We start from the raw sequence: 25,558 nt of genomic DNA, 5'->3' as shown, positions 1-25,558 counted from the left end.
AATTTCTTCCTAATATCTGATCTAAATGTCAGATAAGATACCTTACTCAGTAAGATACCTTATTGAGTTGCTGAGAGATGCATCTAGAATTATGTATTTGCTTTACAATGCGGAGATATCAAAGGGCAGAAATACCCTCACAGAAGCTGAGTTTCCAGGCTGGCTAGAATACTTCTGCTTTTTGCTTTTCTGCTCACTCTCAAACCCAAGCAATTTCCCCTATTTTTCTTAACTAAAAATTTTATTTGCAGACTCTCAAACTGCGCAACAGAAAAAGGTAGAAGAAAGAGTGGTGGGAAAGCTGTCTAAAGTGGGAAAAAAGTGTTTCTTGATAACTCAGCATAAAAGAATACAGGGTTCAAATTTCTAATTATTTTGAGGGTTTCATTTCAGTGTACCATGAACTGGCAAATTCATTTTACTGGCAGACAGGACAATGAAGTTCAAAATGATGCAGTTCCCTAAAGCAACCATCAGATCTTAAGTCACACACACAAATTCCAAATAAGAAAACTTAGCCTTTTAAGGCATAACCTAGTAGTTACAGGCAAAAATCAGCCTTTATGGGTTTTGGGGTTCCCCCCCATTACGTTCACCTAAAGAAGTTCATATCATAAGCTACAGAATTAATTTGGGTTGCACTTACAGAAAGCAATAAGACTCCTATGCTTAATAAAGTCCCCAAAGGCAGGTCAATAGTTCGGCAATGAGAATTTTACTTCCTGACACTGATTATCCCTAATTTAAAAAAAAAAAAAAAGTAACATCACATAGTAGAGATGGTCTTTTGTGTTGGGCCCACATTAAAACTTAATACTGTAACTGTTCTATAGCACTGTTTTTGCCTGTGCAGTTTTAAAACTGTGCTAAAAAGCATAATTGCATTACAAAATTAAATTATGACTATCAAACTACAGTGCTCATGCAAGTACTTAACTGTTTGTAAAATGTTACTTAAAAAGAAAGCTAAAAGAAAAGGCAACCTTCAATAAAAGGTTCCTGGTTTAGAATATGTACTTGAGATGGCCTTTTTCTTCTGTAGATCCAGTAGCTTTCTGTTAGTAACATTATTCTATATTGCATATGATGTTCTTACTAGTTAAGGTCACATATGGACTTAAATTTAAAAAAAAAAAAAAAGGCAAACAGAAAACCCACTCCAGCTATCTCCAATTACAGACTACTGTTCTTCAGCAAGGGTTATTAACAGAAATATAGATATATTTTTAATATATAGGCAGAATTGGTAGAATATGTCTCAAACACCTCTCTAATGGTTTCTCAGGTAGTACATTACTTGGAAATTCATAATCAAGTCCCTAGCTTCCCCTTAAAAAGAAGTGTAAGAGCCATCTCCTGCTCCCTGCATTCATCATCTACTATAGTAGTCAAGCCATTATAGCACACCTGGATCACACACTGATCCACAAACCTGAAGTAAAGACTGAAGGTACAAGTCTATTCCATTATAGAGCCTATCACAAGTGAACCCTTCTCACTGCTGACACAAGCCAACATGGAGTCCCATCCTTTTTCTTTTCACAAAGGCTTCCTTTTTCCTTTCACAAAATGTACTTCAGTATCCTCCTTCCACTTGAGTGTATCTCCTTCTCTGGAGATACTCAAAACCCACCTGGCTGCGTTCCTGTGCAACCTGCTCTAAGTGAACCTGCTTTAGCTGGGCGGGTGGGGGGGTGGACTAGATTATCTCCAGAGGTCCCTTCCAACCCCTATGATTCTGTGATTCTCTGGCTTTTATGTATCTTACAATCCTTTGTCCACTGTGGTGACAACACAGGTCCTTCAGCTGTACCACTTATCTTAGCCATTTCCCATAACTCACAAACCTGACAAACATTCAAGCACTGCTAGATGATGCAGTTAAAGCTAACTTTGCGTATTGTAGAGACTCTTCATAAATCAAAATTCAAGGCCCTTATATATGTAAAAGACTAACAACAGTTCAACAGCAAAAGAGTATTCTTGCATCCTTCCAATTCAGAAAACATGATCAACTCTCAACCTCACATATAACCCGAAATCTCCAGTTCTGTAACAACTGACAGATGTGCTAATGGCAAATGCTATAACGAACAGCTTTCAGGGGTCCACGTAGCAACGGCGGAACTGCTCTCTCAGCCACTGCAGAATATAACCATCATTGCAAGCCTAAACAGAACCTGGAAGCATAACTTCCTTTTCCAGCACCGTCCACTCTCACATCGCTACGTGGTAAGACTGACTTTGGGCTTTATCCATACATGCACAGAAAGACTGTTAAAACTTTTCTTGAAGTGCATGCAAAGATAACCAAATACAGACCACACAACCACAGCAATGCGAGCACAGAAGCAGCTTTAGTTCCTCAACAATGCCATAGAGTGAGGCAACATGCTCTTAAAAGTGCTCACAACAAACAGCTTGAGGGATAGCACGGTGTGTCGAGGAGAAATCTGGTGCTTTACTTACAAGGAACGTATTTCCACAGTGCCCGCATACCACTCTAGTTCCGTCTGGTTGAACTGGCAAGGCAGGCTGAGCTGGCTGCTCCTCTGGGATCAGCATTACTGGACCAAGAGTAATGATGCGTCTACTGTGTTAAGAACATTAGATGTACATGTAATTAAGCTAGCAAGAGAAGGACGATGTGTTTAAGCAATTAGCTCAGTCACTACCAAACATTTTACACTTTCAAACTATAATCTGCTTTTTAAACAGATTATGTACCCAGTTTTGGTCTCTCTCCAAAGTGTTTTCCTTTTCAGTTTTGCAAACATTCTCTTTCACTATAAGATCAGCCACGCAAGCCAGAACCCTGTTGAGATCAAAGACTTGCCGTCATATGGCAGAAATGCTCCTCAGGAAAACAAAATCTTAATACCCAGGCTGAGCAATCCCATGAATTGGAATGTACATACCCATGTGAAACATGCAGAAAGAGTAAGGACTCTTCCATAACCCAGTTCTCCTTCCCAAGTCAGATATTCCTTCCCACACTACTGACAACCATGTCAATATAAGCAGCATGCACACATTTGTACAGTAAAAATTCCATTCAAATGGAGTGAATTAAAGAAGAAAAACACCCCAGATGGACTAAATGCAATCAATTTACTTTAAAAAAAAAAAAACAACAAACATACAGTTTGTAAGTATTTGCTTTTATGTTCAATGCATTTCCAATTTAATTACACAATTCGCCCATCCAAAATGACAGTACCCAAATTAACCTACTCAAAGCAGAATGAGGATCAGACTTCCTAGCATGAAAAATGTGAAGGGAAAAAATGAAGCAATATTCTGGATGGCCTCCCTTCCATCTGGAGCCTTCCATTTAGGGAATACTCCCAGCTCTCTCCTTCAAAGTTTTGCTCATCTTCTAGTAAGACAAATACACAGGCTATCTTAGGGAAACTGTTGAGATACACACTTTTGAAATCATTTTAATAAAATTAATGAGTTTCTGATTCAGCTTGGTTACCAACCATGTGATCTATTTACAACTGAAGTATCCCATGAATATTTTTTCACTCTGAAAAAAAAAATATATTTGAAACTTTTTGAAGTTTTCCCCAACACTGCATTAATTTAAAAAAAAATATAATAAAAAAAAAGTCTCCCGAAGTCTCAAATTATGTTTTAAAACCAGAATAGCCAACAGACTGGCGACTAGGGCAGCTAGTGTGGTAGAGGTTTCACTGAAGTAGCTGTAGATCTAGCCTTCATCTCAAGTTTCTCCCACTACAGCTGCACCACACATGATCAAATTACTTCTACCTCAGCGGGATCTTTAACACCCTAAGCCCAACAGTAAGAATGCTCACTATGGCAAATCACACTTATGTCTTTTATAACACGTGTGTAAATTAAAGTTGAGAGCTGAGAGGAGACTGAAAACTCAGTGTACCAAAGAAGGGAGGACAGGACTGAAGCCAACCTATTGCTCCCTCTCCTGTTTCATTCTTAAGTCCCCACTCAGAACCAGGCAAAGGGAGCAACCTGTGTGTTTACAATAATTAAGTTTGCAAGAAATTATGAACGTTAAGTCCCAGAAAAAAAGAAGTGATTTTCTTCTCCATTGTTCTTTATACCATTTGTTCCTTATAAAGTGGCTTAAAATGGGAAACACACATTTGAGACTACCGCTAAACACAAAAAAGAGAAATTTTTTTCCTCTTTAAAGTTAATTTTAAAAAAAATAATTCAAAATTGAGACTACCACAACCTATCTGTGCAGTAATTCAGTAATGCTCTGTAAGTGTACATGTGCAGAGGCTTGACCCTCTTTTAGTTTTAAATACTCAACACAAAGAGCACCATTGCTTTAAAGAAAACTATCTCAAGGGACTTACAGTTTTTTATTCTTACCAGTTTGGTCTTGGACAGCCTATTTTCCGAGACGTATCCTTACAGATAAGGAGACAATTACATTGACATCTAACATACTTCTTCCCTGAAGGAGGGTTTTTGATTGGCTACAACAAAAAAAAAAACCACACCAGAGAACACACATCAGAAGTCATAGTAATTCACTTTTTTCCCCTTGTAACAGTATGACAAAGCAGAACAACTTCAGTGGCAAGCTCTTGCTAACAGAGAAATACAGTTCCTCTTACAGAGGAAACTTGAGAGTCAAGGCAAAACTGGAAGTTTTCTCTCTCTGCTCAGAGAAAGAAGTGCGAATTTCCTCACTAGAACAAAGAGAGATTCTGCAAACTAATGGAAAAATAAATCATATTTTAGCAATGAAGAATCGAAGACTTCAGTTTAATTATTTTTTAAAATGTAAGCTTAAGTAGTGGTATTTAAAAAAAAACAAAACCAACAGTCAAAACATCAAGAAAGCCTGCTTGCCTGGTACAATGGCTTTATTCAACAGTAAAAGGATCACAGTCTGTTTCTCAGTCACTAAGAGAATACGCAGACATTGCTGAACTGTAATCTTATTTTTAAACAGTACTGAAATTATCTTTCTCCAACCCAGGACTCAAGTTTCTGGGTCCCTTTCATACACCAAATCACAAGTCTCAAAAGCTGCAAATTACTTTGTTTGGGCTGAAACATTATATATTGGCATGGAAAGTGAGTATTAATGGCAGGTTCTCCACTCCCTCTTGTAAGTGGGGGAAAAAAAAAAAAACCCACAAACCAAAAAACCCGTTTTCCTACAGATTTAAGGCTTCCTGTTTTCTGGACATAATTTAAAGTTCTTTTCAGAAAGTAAATAAAATCCAGTGTTTTTAATGCAAATGCTCCCAGCAGCTGTGAAGTGCTGCAGTATCAGATCCCGAAACTAAAACTGTCCGGAAGGAAAAAAATAGAACCAAGAGGCCAAAAGCTGAAGACCTGAATTAAGAAAAGGAGAGGAGGAGCAAAAAGGTCTGTGATGACTGGAACAGAATCTACAATTTCTACATTTCAAAAGTGTTGTGGTTTGTTAGCAAGCTAACAAATTGACTGAGTAGTATTGCAGGAAGAAAACACACATCCAGGGAAAAAGTGTGGGTTAATTACTTTGTCTTTTCCATTCTTAAAATAATTCAATTCTTCATTTCTCTTCATCCCACCAAAACCAGTTTCACCCTTCTTTACAGAAGAGTAATTGCTTAAACAACATATTTGCTTTTTGCCTTCTGCCTCAGAAGGAAACATCCTGCACAGCTTCATCAACAGCACAAAGATTTATTATAATTGCTTATGTCCATCCTTGTTCCAGCCACCCTTCAGCTTGTAGACTAGCAGCCAGCTGCATTCACAGGTCCCTTGGAGGAAGGGACTCACCCATGGTAGGTGAGGACTTGAATTCTACCAAGGATGCACTTCAACATCCCCCCACTTCCCTCCACAAAAAGAAAATGGTAAAAATCCATTTTACCGTAGCTTCATTGCAAACTGTGCACTTAACAACGTGTTGGTGTAGCTTGCCATCCAAATTGATTAGCGACTGGCACACGCGGCAGTTTATTACAGGAACACCGCTGGCATCTGGACTTGCAATGGCAGTATATGGAGGAGGAAGCTCTGCTGCAAAAGATCAGGAAATCTCAGTTGAAAAATCAAACAGGGATCCTAAAACACCATCAGCAAAGATAGCCTCTAACAGTCACAGCCTCAAAAAATGAAAAAAAAATAAAAATCTGAGTCAATAATTAGCATAAACATAAGACAAACGTAAGTTTGCTTTCCCCTTCCCCACAACTTCTGTGTACCCCAACATCAACCGTAGTTGTACGTAAAGCATACCAGCAACACAAACACACCATAAATCACTCCAGGAAAGTGGGTCAGACAAAAGGCTCGTCTACACAACTTTCTTTTCAAACCAACTGTTTACAGACTTTTAGAAAAAGGAGGGGGGAAAAAAAACAAAACAAAACAAAACACCAAACCCATTACAGATTAGTAGCAACCAGAGACTGGCTTCTGAAGAAAAAACCAAACCAAACCAAAAAACACAGAAGATAAAACAAGGCACAGGTAGGCAGAAGAGCCATAACCAGCATTTACAAACATCTGGAGAGACTGAAACAGTCAACTATTTACCATATAGCATCAAATACTACAGGTAAAAATACAGAAAAGTTCTGTTAAGGAAACAGGTCTTGGACGGGAAGTGGCATAAACTGCTTCTGTTTTGAGTGGAACAGCAGCAAATTTCTGCTATCTTGAAGAAAAAAGATGAACTGAACCATCAGAGCTTCTGCTTGTAAGGGCTCCAAATATTTTTCTTGTCCAAGATCCAAAGCACGGATGCACAAGGACATTTTTAAGTCACTTCAGACAAGCTAATACAAGGCCCCTGTGGAAGAGAAGATTTCAGCTTCGCCAGTCCTGAGCCCATGGCAAACCAGGGAGGAAACGCTCAGGATCCTTCTCAGTTTAAGAATCCATGGAATGGAAGCAATTCAACGCAGCAACCTCTCACGAGCTTATTACCACAATTATTTGGCATGTAGTAGCACCGGCTTTTATTTCATCGAGAAGTTCAGGGTTCTTCAGGTAAGCAAACAAGAAATGGGCATATTTAGTGGTTCATAGTTAATTTTTATTTCTTTTTAATACTAATAATTTGAAATTATTACTCATGAACTTCAGTAAATGATTTCATAATTAGATCCAAACAGCCAACAAAATCTTGAGGGAAGCAATGAGAGATCAACCTACTTTCAGTTCACAAAGAGCACTGAACAGAGCAGCATCTGCTGGAGGGGTGGTGAGGGAGATCACAGGCTGCCATCAAAGCTGACAAGCCCAAGTATTAAGTTTAAGCCTATAAGAAAGCACTCATCACTCCTTCACTCTATTTTAAAGTAAATGTCATAAGCTGGAGAGATAGAAGAAACCCTGCCTGCCCTTCAGGTCCAAAAATCATCACAAACCTTTGAAGCAGCGTTGCTGTTCGGAGCTCACTCTCTTTCCTACTTGGCCTACAAACAACCTGGACCCCTACTTGATTTTAACTCACACAGGCAGCAGAAGGAAGGTGGACACCTTGAGGGTCTCAGAATTTCATCCAACGTACTTAAATTATTTCAGACGAGAAACAAAATTAACTTATATGCAGCAATGCGATTCTGAAGTCATCACACAAACCAATGCTCCGTTGCTTGAGCAAGTGAATTTCACCCCTTCAGCTTTGATACACTGGTTGCAGAAACCAACATCCTTAAGAAATATCAGATAACTTCGGGCATTGTTCTGATTTTTTCCATTTCTGAGAAGTTACATTCTGAGAAAATACAGCATCCAGACAAAAATTTTTTTAAGAAAAACAGTATTTTGCAGTACTCTTGGTACCCTATTTTCAGTACAAGACTGCCACATGCAAGAAAGGAGATATTACAAGACCTTAACAAACAAAAACACATAGAAGACAAACTCCCAACCCCCAAAACCTCCACTTTGGCAACTGGAAACAACCTCAAGCCTACCAGACCACTGCAGAAGCCAGATCTGAGATGCGGATGATGGGAACAGCAGTGTCTTAGCTGCAAACGGCCAAGTCAAGGCTGCAGCAGGGGGGTTTTGGCCGTAAGCCGGCTGCCTCACTGCTCCTGTAGCTGATGAGCTTTCTGGCTAGGAGAACAGGTAGCCATAAAGCAAAAGGCATGTCCAGCAGATCGAATACCAAACTCGCTGTCAAGACAGCCCTACAGTTCAATCCCAGCTTTGAGGTTGCTTTTCTGAAAAGCAACAATCACGTTACAGAACTTCTTGGCTTAGTCCTCTCCATTTCAAGTGCGGCTTCTCGACTCACTCAGCTGGGCATGGGGCAGCTGTACTATGGAAAGGCAAAAGGTATCCTGAAGGGTACGAGGAAGCGAAGACACACAGCCTTTCAGCTTTCCACTATCCTGGAATACTTTAAGAACTGGCAACTATGCCCTTCTAGACATTTATAAAATTCTATACCCTACATGTGACATCCTACTTGTAAAATCCTAAGTGACTTAGGATTTTGAAAGTTGGTAAAATGTTTTGTCTGAGCACCTACAGACACCACCAGGCACTTCTCCAGCCTCATACTGGAGCTGCTCGGCTTCCAGGTAAGCAGCCTCTCCGCTCCTGTCCTGCTGGCTCAGCAAATTGCAGATAGCGAGTGAATAATGGCTGCTTTTCAGAGCGGTGCTGCAGCAAATAACATTTGCTATGGAGCAGAAAGCCGGAGGTATCCTGGCACTGTGACCTTCATGCTTAAAGAAAAAGTGCATTTGGAAGAGCTCCAAAAAACAAGCCAGCAAAAGCCACCAAAATTAAGTTTAAAGAAAAGTATATTGGGGGTGGGTGTAAAGGAAAATAAAGGCATTGTCTCTGAGTTTGTTGCTCATTACCCCTTAAAAAAAAGTTTCCAAAACACTTTAACATATGTACTTTGGTATGACTTCTTTTTTTGTTTTGCCAGCTTCAATTTCAGGCTAAACGTTAACAACTAAAAACAGTTCATAAAAGTCCATCACGTTGGATGGGACTGGATGGTAGGCAAGATTTAGGTACACACCAGGTGTTTCAGTACACATTTAATGAGATACTGAATTTCCTGCTGCTGACATATCAGTTTACAGCTTTATTATCACTTCTTCTTAAAAGAAATAAAATCCAATAGTAATTAGTTCAGCAAGATTAGCAGAGCACCCTGCCATGCAGTACGTCTGACTAACCTACAATTCCCTCCTCACCCCCACAGGACAGAGGTGCAATGGGAGATATCACACGTTCAACCATACAAATTCCTTGTGGTGCTTGTGCACTTTCCTCCCTTGGTATTTGAAGGGCGGCAACCACAGGGAACCACTTGCAGCTTATCTGGGTCAAACAGAAATGAGTTTGGTTTGGGGATTGTTTTGTTTATTTGGTTTTTGTTTGTTTTTTAAAAGAAGTTTTTTATCCTGACCTGGGAAGGGGTGGGTGAGGGAAAAAGAAGAGTTGGTGACCTATGTCAGAAAACTGAGGGGGAAAAAAAAAAAAAAATAAGAGGAAAAAAGTGCCGGATAATCACCCTTCAATAGGGGGCAGAGCTGATGGTCCCACCCTTTGTCTGTGTGAAAAGTTGGGTCTCAGCTGCAGCCCAACAAGGGAAGAGGAGGCTACTGTCAAACCATGGCCTCTCTAATTTAAAGCTCAGGATGACATATTGGGCACAGCAGATAATTACAGGGATAAATCCCCTAAATGTTCATTCAGGTGGTAGTTTGGAGAGCATAGGGCTTCTTCCTCTTTCCTCTACCTCTCCAGCTTCACACCAGCCAGGTGATGTTAAGCAAGGAAGCTCTGTAGAAAGGGGTTTGGAAGCAAACCCCATCTCCCCACGAGAATGCTTCTTCCCTCTACGTCTAGACTTGCGCTAGGGAGAGAGATAAAGGCTGCCTGTTAGCTAAAAAGGCAGTTTAGCTTGCATAGCTCCTTTCGGTAAGGATAACTGACAGAGCAAGGAAACTAGAGCTACCCGATACATGCGACAGCTCCGTAAAATTCTGCTCCACAGATTATCTCTTTCTAAGTCTTGTATAGTAGTTTTGAAGTAATATGCTTGCTCATGGACTGATCAAACAGGAGATCCTCAACTTGTGAGGAGATGTCTGACATTTAAGAAAGCTCTATGGTTCCTCCTCGCTGCTGGGAGCAAGCCATTTGTCTCAAGCATCACCCGCCACCACCGGTGCCAAACCAGTTAGCAGGTGTTACAGACACACGCCAAAGGTGCAGCAGGACACAGCTACCAACTGAAAGGAGTATTTGGGGTCCACCTTGTTTCCAGGTCATGAGATTTTACTCTGGGTTCAATCAAGAGCCACCGATCCAATGCATTTTCACTACTTTTTTCAATGTATAAAGACCTTTTTAAAATAGATTGAAATAAATGCAAAGCTAATAGTTAGAGGAAAAGGACTACTAAGAATAAAACCAGTGACTTCAAACTAAAGTAGATTTCTGGAATTTTTTAAACTACAAAACTTAAGGGATGATACCAATCCTACACTATAGGATTGGAGGGAAGAAAAAAAAAAACCAAACACCAAAACCCCCTGCTGTTTTTCAGGCCAGCATTTGTGCAATTCAAGTGAAAGTGAGCAGTCAACATCAGCTACAGCACTAACTGAAAGACATTTTCCTATCAAGGCAAAGAGGACTAGCTTTCCACAAGTTTAAATACTATACTAAGCAGACAGATGCTCACTCATAGCATTCTAGTTACATATGTAATAAAACTACGCAATTACATAAAAATCCTCCAGAAAGGGCCAACACACTGGAGCGAGAGAGATCAGGACTGTAATCTTACATTTTAAATGCTACTGCTAGCAAAGCTACAGTAATCTTATTTAGTCTTGATTCGTTCGGCTTTCTCACCCCCCCTCACTTTCTGCTCTATAATGTTTAATTGGGTGGTGGTAGTGGGGGGAATCTATTAATGCATTTTGTAAACCTCCTGAGATTTATATTTTTTAAGTAAAGTTTTTTCACCTGCTTACTAAATATTCAGTATTGGTCAACAAGATGATTTTCCTAAATCTGTAAAAGACAGTTAATACCATATTGTTAATGGATATCCCTAGCTACCGTATCTGGAATCGCCACGATTCCAGATTTGTGACCGCAGCATCCGACTTGCTTTAAAAAAAAAAATTAAATAAAGACAAAACCAGACTGTGGCCTTGAAATGTGTGTGCAAGGACATCCTGGTGGGTTTGGACTCCAGCTGCCACGATGCTCAGAGCCCCTCGGTGGCTCCAAAGCGGCTGCCAGAGCCGGGCTGAGGCACTTCCACGGTCACCGCAGATAAAACAGAGATGGGGGCACCTGACTCCGCTCCGCCGCCCCCGCGTTGCAGCCCCGCCGGCTGCCGGCCCGCAGCGCGGCGTTCGGCCCTCCCTAACTAGCGATCTTTTACTTAATCCTGCTCCTAATTAATGGGGGGTGAAACCCGAAGTCCAACAATTACCTTGCAAGCTCCGGCATGCGCGTGAGTTACAATAAGCAGACCGGTTCAGGCCTGTTCTACCACTGCAAACAATTATTTTAATTTTTAATTATTATTATTTGCCTCCCACCCCCCGCTTCCTTCTGAAGAGTTCGCCCGGGAGCGCGGCGCACGGCCTACCCGCCCCTCAGCGGCGTTACCTGTTGTTCCACAGCTCGCCCCCCCGCCGGGGCAGGGCCCTGGCTCCCCACACCCCACCCGCCGCTACCCCCGGCCCACAAAGGCCGACGGAGCCCCCCAGCCCCGCCGCAACGGGGCGGAGGCGCCGCGTCCCCCCCCCCCCCCCCCGCGGCGGGCGCAAGGGCCCGGCCCCCCCCCCCCGCCCCAGGGCAGCGCCGAGCCCCTGCGGGCCCGCCCGCCGCCAGCCCCGCGGCTCCCGGGCCGGCAGCCGACACCCCCCCCCCCCGCCTTCGGCACGGCTCCGGGGGCGGCGGCGGTCGCCTTACCTCGGGGGCTGCTGTCCGGTAAATAGGGCGGCGCGGTCGGGGTGACATTGCCGGAGCCCGGCGCGGAGAGCAGCGGGGAGCGCTCGTCCACCCCCTCGGCGGCCATGGCTGCGGCACGGAGGGCCCTTGCCGCTGCCGGGCTCTCGGGGAGGGGCGGGGAGGCGGCGGCGGAGCCGGCAGCGCCCTGGGAAGGGGAAGGAGCGGAGAGGAAGGGGCTGGGAATGAATGGGACCGGAGCGGGGGCTGGGCGAGCCGGGCCTGCCTCCCGCCGTCACGGGGCTAATAAGCGGGGAGGGCCGGGCTTCCTGCGAGGGAGCGGTGCTGCGGCGGGCCGCGCCGGGGCCTCCCGGACCGGGGAGCCTCCCTGCGGCCTGCCGGCAGCCGCAGCGCCGGCCGAGGAGGAGGAGGTGGAGGAAGAGGAGGAGGGTGGGCGGTGGGGAGGCGCGGCCCGGCCCGCCCCTCTGTGCTCCGGGGAGCCGGGCGGGCTCCCTCCTCCCCCGGCCAGCACCGACGGAGAGGGAAGAGCCTCAGCCCCTCGGAGGTGGCCGTAGCACGGAGCGGTGAATCCAGGGCGGGTTCAGCGGGAAGCGGTGTCTGGAGGAGAAACCTAACAACCATCCTTTTTTAATTATTTTTTTTAAGTGCTTTTGATTTTATTTATTTTTTTTTTTTCCGAAACGCTGTGGTTATCGATACTAGAGAAGCGCTATGGTTGATGTAACTGCTCCCAGTCGCCTTTTCCAGGAGTCTGAGGACGCAGAGCGGCAGCGAGGGGCTGGACTGAGGCGGTTACCTAGCGGGGTGTGAAAATGGTGGTAACTCTAAAGGGCACTCTAAAGACGAGGAGATAAATCTCCACGTTATCAAATATGCTGCTCAACCGAGAAGTCTCTCCCCTAGTGTTGCTGAGCTCTCCGAGGACGTAAGGACTTAATTTCCTCCTGCTAGACAGCCCACCCGGGCACCATCTGGAAGTCTCTGGCAAAGAGGGAAAATAGCCTTCCCTGATGAATTTTTCAGCCTGTATTGAGATAAGACAGATGTTTGTCACCCCTGTGTCATGTGCTTCCATTGTCCATAGGTCAGAGATTGCCAGGCTGTGGTAATACCAGAAGATGAGCAGTTACTTTGTACGGAGGCAGAGATGACTGCCAAGTGCCACCTGGCATCCCCATGGCACCGTTACCCAGAACCAAGCCACTTCTTGGAACGCATTCCCTGGAAAGCATGCAGATGTTTTCTGAAGAACTGTGTAAACATGAGATCATGGCGTGAGAGGTCACGGGCTGGTCATATTCCTTCTTTAAGAATACATTTTATAAAATTAAATAAAATAGTGTTTCTTGTTGAAAATTTTCTATGGGGGCTGTTTTTCACCAAAAAACGTTTAATCTAGGAAATCAAACCATTCTACAAAACCAGACTAGATATATTTGAGAGTCTATGAGAAATAATCACATCATTACATTAAATGGAGGCTGATGTATTCTATTTCTGCAAGATTTAAAAGATCCATTTTTACTCTAATAATATGGAATTCTTTGATAACTATCATATGGAATTAATAAGGTGTGGTAATATAGCAGTGGCAAACCACAATGTTTTCATAGATTATGTTTCCAAAAAAGAAAAAATAATGTTTTATTTTGAGGCAAATTTTGAAATATTGTTAATTCTTTCTCATTTGGGACACAATTGTGTTTTTGAACATTGTTATTTCAGGAATAAACCGAATTTGAGTGAGCTCTGATGTTACCACCTAAGGAATAATGTGCTACAAGGCAACTGTTTGTGTTATGCCAACTGTCGTCATCATGGAAGAAATGCAGTCATGCCACGTCAAACTACGCTTCTGTTGGAAAATGTGGTAACTTCCAAAAGCATTGGAAGATGCTTTTTTGGTATAAATTACATTGAGCTTTCAGTTTTCAGTCAGCTTAAAAAGACTTTTAAGCTCAAATCAATATTTAAAAGATTTTTTTGCAGAGGATTTTTAGGGCTCGAGGTGTTTTGTGCCCCCAAATCCTTTGTCTTGATGACGTACTGTGAGGCTGACCCTGGCAGGTCAAAAGTAGATCATTAATATTACTAGTCAGGACATATCTTCAGCCCATGATCTTGTCCATTTTTAATAAGTACAGAGCCAGAGGCTTTCTTCTGGAGTCCTGATGCAGGAACTGGCATTTGCAACCAGGTTTCTTTACTATTTTTCTTGTTTGGGGAGACAGAAAAGATTTTATATCTTGTTAAAGCTGCCAACTAGGCAGCAGTGAGTTCCATCAATGCCTGGTCTGTCCTGCTGCAATTACAGCAAATTGTCTTTGTGGGACCTCCTTTTCCACTGAACTGCTTTTCTGTGCCTCAGAAGAAGACTGAAAACTTTACGATTGCTCCCAGGGGCCCACAGGGAAAGTTATGTCACAGCTCAGTCTGACAGCTCAAGCCTGCACATACAGCCGAGAATTATTGTTATTAAGCATCCCAGCATGCTGACCACCTTGGAAATATGACTGTCATCTAAATAAGTAGCCATTTGGGATTAAAAAAAAATATGCATTCCTCCAGCCCCTGTAACTTGACTTGTCAGAATACTTTAAGCCCTAGTCACCTGAGCTGCTAAATAGTCTAAATAGCAGAAATTAGGTAATAGTTCAGTCATCTGCCTCTGTTTTTCAGTAGTCTGAGTCCATGCATTTAAGGTAGCCAAAGGTCTACAGGACTTTCCAAGTCAAATGTTGCAGCTGATGTGTAGATCTGCTAGCATTAGCTGCAGTATCCATGTGAAGTTGGATGGACCCACCTAGTAACAACAGAGGGTACCAAAAGGTGTACTGGGAAACAAAGTGATGCACTCGGCTTGTAACAACCTTTCTTTGGATGTTACTTGGGCCGTAAAATGAAGAATTCAAACATCAGATAGTGCCAGACTGAAGACAACTTAGGCAATGAAGACTTTTTCTTCCTGCTCTTCTTCCTCTGGACACAAATGCTTTATGATAAGGTGTTTAATTACACTATTGTGCAGTTTTTCTTCTATGAAAATCCTGCCTTGTGCAGTGGGTAGGATGCTCTGCCCTGAGCAGCCCTGCTTGTGACTGAACTACCCAGAGGACACATCACTACTTGAGTTTGGTGCCATAGCGTGAACCGCAGTGCATGGCACATCGTGGGGGTTTTCTACACTTGGCCTCATTGCTTCTCGATTCCTTCAACTGGCAAGTCGCAACACACCCTGCATGTGCCTTGCTCTTGTACTGCAGTACTCATTCATGCTGCCAAGGCATCTTGTGGGTTCCTGGCAATAAACGCTGAATGATAAAGGCTGTGGATCCGACCATGTGCCTCCATGGGAAATGTCTCTGTAAGCGCAGGTAAACTGAAAACACGCTGCTACAGAGCTCTGGAAATGGCACAGGCAAATGAACCAACTATACCTCCGAGAACAGCCTTACAGAAGGGTTCTCAAGGTGTCTTTGTCTGTGTCACAGACTTGAATCACACACGTACCTCTGCATCCTGCCCCGAAGTTGGGTTGTTTCATATAAACTTCTGTACCAAACAAATGAGGGCTGAGCAAGACAGCACATCAGTTACTAACAAGGCTTACATTATGTAAAGATATAAAATGAACAGGGTATAACATATTTTCTTCTACTACTTTTAATAATTTCTCATGCTTAGTATGGTCTTTTGAGAAGCTTGGTAATGCTCAAGTTTTATTTTTATTTTGAAAGTATCATCGTCATTAGGTTGGGGGTTTTTTTTATTTATTTTCCCTAGGTAAAGAATCAAACGAGTTTAGTATGTGACAAACTACTGCAAGTGTTGAAGCTTATTGTCAAGTGCAAAAGTATTTGTGTATCAGCACTATAAACAATTACAACACTTTGTTAATCTTGCCTAAGTGCTAAAAATATCCTAGGGAGTCTCTGTGTTTTGCAGATTTTTTTCAGGTAACCTTGTAAATTTATGTGTTATATTTAAGAACAAATAACCTCCAATAACGATCTTTTATCTGTCTATTATTTTTATTTTTGTAATAATGCTTAGAGACTGCAAGCCTAAATCCATTGTGATAGGAGCTGTTCAAAGACACAGAGGAATATCCTGACCATTTAAAAGGTAAAAAAGAAAAAAAATATTCAGGCATAATACAGGTTATGCAAATTCATGTAAAATCTCACTCATAGCGTAAGAAATGGAATAGAGTTTTTCTCAAGTCCGGTCTGGTTGCTAAACTAAGTTTCTTCCTAATGGCCAAAGGAAGAGGAAGGAAAAGCTTGGGATCATTTGTCTTGCACAAGGCGCAGGCTCTGCGCCCCGCTATGGCCTGAGCGCAGTCTTCAGATGCTATGCCAAGAGCATAATAATCTAAGTAGACAGAAATCAAAGTTGTGTGATATGTCTAAACCTTTGGATGGTAAAATCTTACTTGAGAACGGCTGAAAACAAAAAAAAAAAAGCTCATCTACTGCCGATTTTGATATTGAATAAGACAGTGAAAGAGAACGATACAAATCTGTCCTAACAAGTTTGCAGAATTTTTGTCACTTCAAATAATTTTTGAAGGATCTGGCTATGGTCTATGGCTAACTGGTAATATATCTGAATTTCTAGAGATGTCAGATACTGAATATGGCTATGCTGGGAAGGAGAACGTAAATTGCGACTAAAGCTTTCTGAGATTGTTTTCTGTGTGTTTGTATTGATGTCGCTTTTCCTGTGTCACTGAAATACATTAATTTCTCTTCTGCTACTTGGCGAGTATATTGAATAAAAATAGAAGGAAAAGTGCTTATACTTACATTTTCTCAGGTCTGCTACATTAGAAAGAGGCACAGCAAGATAACACAAGACCTGGCTTATTTTTTAAAACTGTGATACAGAGAGGTGCATAGGAGCAGCGTATACAGTGTACACAAAATTCTCTCATGATTTTCATTTGCAGAGGTTTCCTGTGCTGCAAGATCAAGTCTACAACAAGATAAAATTGTATACTGTTCATAGTCTGAGAAAGGTAATTACATTACTGTGTGTAGTATGAGATGCATGATACAATAATTAGCACCAGTTATAAAAATCACTAACTATAGGTTTGCATATGTGGTTTCAGGTAAGGTAATGCAACATAATCTAATATCGTAACTGTGATACAGTATCCAGGATAGTGTTTGAGAGCATATTTTGACAGATGGGCAAGTCTTTTGAAAACACTTCTCACTTCTGTCCTTTGTGCCATGCCACAACCTAGCGCAGACTTCTGACTCAAGATCGGTTTGAGACTTGGCATTGATATGAGCAACAGTGTCATAACTGCTGGAACTTTTAGTATGTTGGTACATACAAACAGTTTTGTTTTTTTTTTTTTCTTTTTTAATCTAAGTGTCTTTCATTTATTCACATGCAAAAGTATACAAGCACCATGAAAATGGGAACATCATACAATTCCATATTTATCTGTACTTGGGAAAGGGCTGATTCCTCTCTCTACAGCAGAAACTAGGTAGTAGGTCTACAGAGCACAGGAACTAAATATAAACCTCTTATGTGCAGACGAATTTTATCTCTAGCACCATCAACATCCCATTACTGTTGTGTGATAAGTCACCCTCCCATGGGCAAAACACAGACAAAGAACATTGTGTTATTCAGTGATGGCTTTGGAGGTTGACAGCAGCTAATGTTGCAGAAAGTGGCTGTTCTTCCAGCCCACTCCTCCCCACCTGCAGGGCTGGGAAGGCAGGAGAGAAGCGCAGCTGAAAGGGATGTGCTGGCGGCACTGACAGCCTCCGCTTGTCACCACCCTCTCTTCCCAAAAGCGATGGGTAGCATTTGGCCAGTGACTAGACAAGTCTATTTTTGGTAACTTCTCATCCTGTATAGTCTATTCCTGTCACTACGGAGCACTCATGCAAATGTATGTACAGAGGCTGCAGTTACAAAGCTGCAATTTACTGGACTGCATTAATTTTACTACAGTAGATTGTGACAGACAGAAATTATCATGGTAAAGATATCTTCAGTTACACAAAGGGAGACCTATTCTGTTATTCCTAACCGGAATTGCAATTCTTTTAAAGCTTATTCTTGTTATCATCTTTGCCTGATTGCACATCTGTCATTTCTTTTACACTATTGGTACTATTTCTAGTTAACCTTATCTTTAGAATAATAGAGGAATTTTCAGTCTCAGTTCAGAAGCAGTTCACATTGGAAAATGTAATCTTGATTGGCAGGAAAATTGTTTATGGATTTTAAATTCCTTTCCAGCCCAGCTCCGTATCAGTGTATTACCATAACTGCTAAGCACTTTCTTGGTCATCTTGAAGACATCAGCCGCATTCACAAGTCCTAATTTAATATATTCATCTCCTCCTAATCACACTACATATACTCAAGATTCCTTCCTTTATTATTTGTCAGAGGTTGCACTCAAAAAATACTTGTATCTAGATCCCTTCCTTCTGTGAAATCATTCCGTTTGTTTACTAATGGCAGTCAATTGGTATTGTAGCTTTTGAATGACTTTTTAACTCATTTTTTCTACTTTCTTTTCTGTTCTTGAGTGGATGAACATTACAGAGATAATTAGATACTTCTAAATTTGTAGACACTTCTAAATGTTGGCATCCTATACAATTTTCATTTGATCTCTGATTTTTTGTTCTGAGGGTGGGAGTTTGGGAGGAACAACAGGGAAAAAGTTGTCTTACACTTTTATTCAAGATTTATTTTTTTTTTAGTCTCGATTGGAGTTACTTTTTAACTAGAAACACCTCTGAGTCTTTGGTCATGAAACCAAGCAATATCAGGCTTAGACAATACCTAGATAAGATACATCCAAGAAAAATAGGTAAAGATCTAAAGTTACTTCTGGTGCTTCAGTAGATGGCTCCCTTTGCTCTAAGCAAGAATGGAGCTGCTGTACCCTCCTGGCACCTGGTGGAGACTAAGTATAAAGAAGGAAGCTTAACTTCGAAGTCAAGGTTATGACAGCTTTTGATCACGAGCTACCCCGTGACACATATCAGAAGAAGAGCAGCATCTTGGTCAAACTCCAGTTTGAAAAATTGTCTGACTTGAATTCCCTTTGCTGTTTCAGTCTCAATGAGCAGCCTTCACTTTCATCCAGAGCTTGTTTCATGCAATGTGTTCATTAAAGAGTTGCTCCGTTTCAGAGGTGGATTAAGTGATTAACATAAAGAAGTTCAGGATTCATCCAGGAGAATAAAAAAGAGTGACAAGGCTTGCTACTCTATTTTTATGTGAGCATCGCTCTCAGGTAAGTAGCAGTTTTGCTGATGATATAAAGGTTACTAGATTCATGACAATATTGCAAATTATATTGCAAAGACTGTTCCACGTAGATATGGATTGTGTGGACTGAAGTGGCATGGTGTTTCCTTTTTAAACTTAACTGTGTTTGTTAACACAGTGCTCAAATGTGACCAAGACTAGTCATATTTAGCTGGCAATCTTTGAATCACCAGCACTTTGGAAGTAAACACTTGAAATCAGATTGGGGGAGTGAAAATGCTGGTGATGGCCTGTCTCCAAGATAAGCTTTACTACTGGGAGCTGCCAAAAGAGACGTTGCTGCTGAAGGAATGTGCAGATGTTGGAAATCTCATTGAACAGAATTCTTAAAGAGCATCGGGTGCCTCGAGCTTGGGTCCGCGATGGCTTGGGGTTCTGCAAGACTTCTGTGAGTTAGGAACCTCCACATAACTGATGGGAAAGAAAAGAAGTTGAGGGGGGGAATGAGTTTACTGTAGATAGCCAGAAATTAAACTGTTTGCATGTTTGTATCTCAACATCGGCTGGACTTGCAGAACCTCTTTAATTGATTCCTTTCATAAAGAAATAATTTAGTTTTACAGATACAGAGTCCTATTGTGTGTCTCTCAGCATGTGATGCAAGGGTGGCAACAGCTAGTCTAATCACAGCAACCAATAAAGAGGAAATTGTAATTAATGGCAAAACATAGTAGCAATGAGAAACCAGACAAATTAAAAGCCTGGAGGGACTCCAGCTACTAAAAAGCTGAATTTCCCACTATAAGAATAAAAATAACAGCAATTTTTTTTTTGTCTGTATCTAGATCTTATCAGTACAGATTGAAAATGGAAAAGTGGAAACACGCATTATTCTCCCATTGATGGAAAAGATGTGAGAAGCAAGCCAATAGCGCTGTGATCTTCAGCAGAAGAATAGTTTACAGCTTTTTGACACAAAACCCAATATTCTCCTGGGAAAGGTCAAAAGAGGCCCAGGAACTACTTATCCTTATCAATTGACCAGTCTTAAGATTGTTGGGAAAAGGTACAGGATGTATAACAAGGAGAAAGAATGCAAAATGGTGCCATTAAGGTAACAACTGAATAGAAAAAAAATCCCTTTACTGGTATTACAAACAAGTTTCAAGATCCATACAATTGAAAAAGGTGCAATGAAATCAGTGTACTTAATGCCACTGCAGCATCTTTCTAAGTAGTTCTCCTAATGAAGAGCTAATAAATATGGAGTCTTTGCACATTGTTACTCAGCACATAATGCATGAAACATGATTCCTGGGATCTTTTTTATCCGGGAAAAAACCAAGAGACTTAGTTGCTCCAGTGCATCTCTGCAAAAGTTATTTTGGTGCACATCAGCTTTGGGAAACAATGATTTAATTTTCTTGTGATATTGCTATCAGGTTACTCAAATTATAATACTTTGCTCTCTCCCTGCAGAGCTGGAAGACCTTGCATCGCAATCCTATTTAATATGCATATAGCAGTATGGATAGCTTCCACTTCCCTTATTTCCTGCAGGCAGCAATTATAATTCCATCTCTGCCTTCTTTCCACAACCCCTCCCATATGACCTGCTGTACCACTTGAGGTCTTTAGTATGCTATCTATTACAGATCACAAAAAACCCCAAACAACTTCTGTATGAAATTTATAATATCTGAGTTCTCTGACATTTCTTAGCATCTGACAGTGATCAGACGTGGCATCATCTCTGGGCACATCACTAGAAGAGACGACAGACCAAGAACAAATGCAATTCTCCAACATATTTTTGAGAGCAAGCTATTGGAAGTTGAGAAGTTTTGGAGTTCAAAGGAACCAATTTAGGATTTCCAAGGAAATGGAAAATTCAATTCTGCCACAGATTCAAGCCCTAAAAGCACCTTTCCTACTACAAAAAAAAAACCCCCAAAACCAAACCTGGAAGGAATAATGTCAGTTGTTTCTGTATCACTTTCTTATAAGATGGAAAAGGATTTTTGTGAAATGTTTAATAAGATGAATGGAAGTACACATCAGCTTTGTTTATGTGTTGCTTTGTTTTTTGGGAAAACTACTGGATTTTCTTTCTTGTCCTGCATGATACACAGCAAAGGGACAGAGAGCTCTGGCAGGTGCTTATTAATAGTTTACATAAATCTAGAGATAAAACTTCATGAAACAGTTTGAGAGAAGGACTGAAAGATGGCTGATGTTATGTACCAACACTGGTTTGAAATGTTTGAAGTAGTGCTTTTGTAGTTGCAGCCCCCATAATTGTAATGTGCAGCCTTATGAGTCCTTTCACCTATTCTTTTCATTTACCAAGCTCCATACGTTCTGCACCTTTTCAAATAATTCAATTGTGTTCGTTGTCTAATCATTTGTTGTCTTACTCCATCTCATCCCTCTCCACAATTCAGTCACACATCATTCCCTGTAGAGGGTGTTCACTCCAACACGCTGCAAGAGCAAACAAAAATCTGTTGCCAAACTCATCAACTATTTAATCAGCTCTTTGTTTGTAAACGTTGAATGTAGGGTGATAGTTTTCTTTGGAGTGTGTGCAGCAATGTCTCTGCGTGTCAATCAGAATATTTGTGCGGCCCACTCACTTTGGGATTGCACTGCAGAGTTTTGGAGTTCGTCCATCTGTTTTGTTAATCTCTTTTAACCATTTCCCTGCCCCAGTACTCATGGTTTTCCATTCCAGGTCCCTACCCTGTTTTTCCTCTTGCTTTTGTCCTCCATGTGCACGATTCCTTGATTCTCTCTGGCTTCTCACTCAGCTTATTCCGCATTTCTCTTGCAGGCTTGCTTCTTCCCAGAGCTATCTCCCAACTCCACCTGTGACAGAGATCAGTGATTCCCTGTCTCCTCTGACTAGTCCTAACCCCACTGTTCATCCCCTATTTTAGAATTCATACAATAGGTTAGATTGGAAGGGGTCTTTAAAGGTCATCTAGTCCAATCCCCCTGCAATGAGCAGGAACATCTTCAAGGATCAGGTTGCTCACAGCCCCGTCCATCGTCACCTTGAATGTTTCCAGGGGTGGGGCATCTACCACTTCTCTGGGCAACCTGTGCAAGTGTTTCACCACCTTCATTGTAAAAAAATCCTTCCTTTTATCTAGGTCTAAATCTACCCTCTTTCAATTTAAAGCCATTACCCCTTATCTTATTGCAACAGACCCTGCTAAAAAGTCTGTCCCCCAAATTCCCCTCCCTTTATGCAACATGTCTTCTCCAATTCCCTGTTCCTTTTTTTCGTACTAGCTCCGAACCTTCCTTCTTCTTGTAACATCCATGATCTCTCTCCAGCCATCACCTCTCTGGGCCAACAATCCTTTCACAGCTCTCAGTCAGTTTTCCCGTTCCTTTCCTCGTGTCTGGGTCTCCAGACTGCTTTTCTGAATCTTCTGCTTTTCTTTTCCTTGCCCTTAGGGCACTTACGTTAGGCAGATTCCTTTCTTCCCTCTCCGGGTACCCCGCAGACAAGAGCGCTAGAAGTGGGCTCCAGTACTCGGCCCTGTGGAGGGTAACAGCAGCCCAGCGTTGGGATTAGAGGATGGGTCTAGCTTGGTGCTTCATCCCTGGCCAGGTCGTGCTCCACCAGTCTGCAGGACCAGTCGTACCCAGTTGGAGCAGCACCAGGGCTGCTGATGTCATCTCACATGCTGACAAACAACTTGGGAAAAAATTAATCTGAGAATAAAAATTTTCTAGTAATCGTACTATCTATCTGCCATGTCCATAATAAAGATGTTTCTGATATCATAGCTAATTAAGGATCTATTTTGGTGGCTTCCTCATTTTTGTGTTTGAACATTAAATTAGTAGGGCAAAAACTTACTCCTGGTTCTTTGCACAGCATTGTAGATGAAGGTCCTACTTACAGATCTAAATGTGTGGGTGTCTTACAGATCTAAATGTGGGTACAATAGGCAGGATTTGAAACTATTCACAGACCACCAGCATTTAGCATTGTCACCCAGCAGGTTTACTCATGAATCCCCCTGTGACCCCCCCATTGCTGTTGAGTATGTATGCACGTGTGGGTTCTCTGCTCAAGTACATCAGCAGTTTGTCTGATGTGGAGAGATATTTTTGCTTGAGTCGTGACAATGATGGAGAGAATTAATCAGCAGTCTGTATGCTAGACAGCAACGGTCTGGACTAAGGTCTAATTGTATTTTATTGATATGAGAAATTATATTGGATGAATCACAGTACAAATTTTTAGACATGTATTTGTCTTGAAGTCTATGTACAAGTAAAATGCAATTTTAGCTGGAATGCTTACTATTGAATGTTTACAAGTATCTAAAGGGTGGGTTTAAGGAGGATGGAGCCAGACTCTTTTCAGTGGTTCCCAGTAACAGGGCGACGGGTAACGGGCACAAGCTGGAACATAGGAAGTTTTGATCAAATATGAGAAAAAACTTCTTTATGGTGAGGGTGACAGACCACTGGAACAGGCTGCCCAGGGAGGTTGTGGAGTCCCCTTCCCTGGAGACTTTCAAGACCCGCCTGGATGCAGCCCTGAGTAACGTGCTCTAGGCAATCCTGCTTTAGCAGGGGAGTTGGTCTAGATGATCTCTAGAGGTCCCTTCCAACTCTGAAAAATTCTGTGATTTCGTGAATGCTACTTTGAGAGTCTCAGAGATTCTAGTAACTGTCCAGTTATACTTTTTATCAGGTTAAGGAGTACCTGCAGTCCCTGTTTTCTTCTCTTTCGTTATCATGAGATCTGGGAAGATTACCTGGCAAAAAAATGTCTGCTTAACATGCGACACTCTCTTTCATTGCTTTATAGCAATAGCATGAGCTATAGTTGGCGACTCCACAGTCTAGAAAGTAAATAAAGACCATAGTGAAAATGACAGCAGCTTCAAGGGGTTTAGCAGAGCGTGGATTATTGGCCAAGATTCTTGCCAAGACTACACCAGCAAAACGTGATGACATTCAGTGCTAACCCTGTGAAACCTGATTGACGGTCTCTGCTGACTGCATTAAGTGACTGTACTTAAGCACTGGAAATCTCAAGTGTCCAATTTTTTTAAATTTTTCTACTGAAAAGCAGTGTGAAGAGCTGGAGCTGGACTTTTTGCTTATTGTTTCTGAGCATTTAGGATGCATTCAAGTCACCTCCTGTCAAACATAGGTCACATCTCTCAGTCACATAGACAAGAAAACTGCTTAAAAATCCAGACTTGTGAGTTTTCATGAAATCTCACCATTCCAGCTGCTGAGATTTAAGAAAGCAAAACACTACAAAACTCACAATACATTTGCAGAGGCTGGCAAAATTGTTCTACCACTAACACACAGATTTCTCAATAGCAGTCCTCACAGAAATCAAGGACGTCTCCAGGTAACAGCCACAATTCCTCTGCATCCCCGCATTCATGAGATAACTGTGAATAATGAGTGACCCTGAATCTGTTTGCATTAACAGAGACCTGAGATTCTTTTTACACCTTCTGGTGCTACAAATAGAAAAGGTAAATACACTGGGCTTTGTAGCTCCAAAATATCAAATCCAGAAATAAACCCCACTATTTTTTTTACCTGATAAATATGACTCATTACAGATTTTACTAAGTAATTGGATTTGCATTAGGTCCTGATGCTTGTCAGATTTGTGTTGAAAAATTATTAGAAAACAGTTTCAGAGATGAGGGATCTTAGCTGCAGATGTCCTGCTGCAAAAATCTATCAGCACTGTTTCCAGCACACAGAAACTAACGTCAGGAAAAGCTCATCTAGTTCATTTACAGATATATGTGAACTTTCAGACAACAATATACAGCACATATACCATGCTAGAATATTTTAGGTGCCCAAAAAGAACATGCCATGTTCTGTGAAGGCTTCATTGCAAGGTCATATAGACCTTAACTCATGTAGAATAATTGCAAATCTTACTACCAGCCAATTTTATGACAATGAGTAAAGGAAAGTTTAGCTACTTATGCTTCAGTATCTGGGATGACTGGTCATGTAGTACATAAATCAGAAAACTCTCAACAAAACCTCAGTGAAACAAGAGAGCCACTTTCGAAGAGTTTTATGTATGGCTACAACCAGTCTGTAATTCACTTTAATGCTCAGCTAGAAACATCCTGGAGATAATGGAGGGAAATGAGATACACACTTACCTAAAAGTAGTAAGACACATTCTTTGCTTGACCAACATTTTATAACATTTAGCTGAAGTAAGATTTGGATATTCTTTACTGCTGTCTTGAAAACTGTCTACTAGACAGCCTTAGCTTATTTGTTTTGCAATCAAAGAAAAAAAGTCTGATTTTTAGAGAGTGACAGAAGTACCAGAGGTCCTACCCTGACTTAC

General features: G+C 41.5%; 1 protein-coding gene across 3 annotated transcripts in view; it reads right to left on the bottom strand.

The window, feature by feature from the left end:
- The window catches only part of PIP4P2 (phosphatidylinositol-4,5-bisphosphate 4-phosphatase 2), a 42,373-nt gene that overhangs the window by 12,659 nt on the left and 4,156 nt on the right, over nt 1-25,558 (bottom strand). Inside the window, exons 1-4 of one of the 3 annotated variants that reach the window (XM_054192133.1) lie at nt 11,926-12,333; nt 5,876-6,021; nt 4,369-4,475; nt 2,470-2,593 (exon numbers count right to left, since the gene is read on the bottom strand). In XM_054192133.1, coding sequence (XP_054048108.1) covers nt 2,470-2,593; nt 4,369-4,475; nt 5,876-6,021; nt 11,926-12,031 — 483 coding nt within the window. In that variant the 5' untranslated portion in view covers nt 12,032-12,333. Of the gene's footprint in view, nt 1-2,469; nt 2,594-4,368; nt 4,476-5,875; nt 6,025-11,925; nt 12,334-25,558 lie in introns of those variants that run through there. The other 2 variants (XM_054192132.1, XM_054192134.1) reach the window with 2 other exon arrangements.

Source organism: Rissa tridactyla, chromosome 2, assembly GCF_028500815.1.
Source record: "Rissa tridactyla isolate bRisTri1 chromosome 2, bRisTri1.patW.cur.20221130, whole genome shotgun sequence".
In the NCBI taxonomy this organism is placed as follows: domain Eukaryota; kingdom Metazoa; phylum Chordata; class Aves; order Charadriiformes; family Laridae; genus Rissa; species Rissa tridactyla.
Note: the sequence above shows the minus strand (reverse complement) of the source record. Positions and strands in the feature narration are given on the sequence as shown.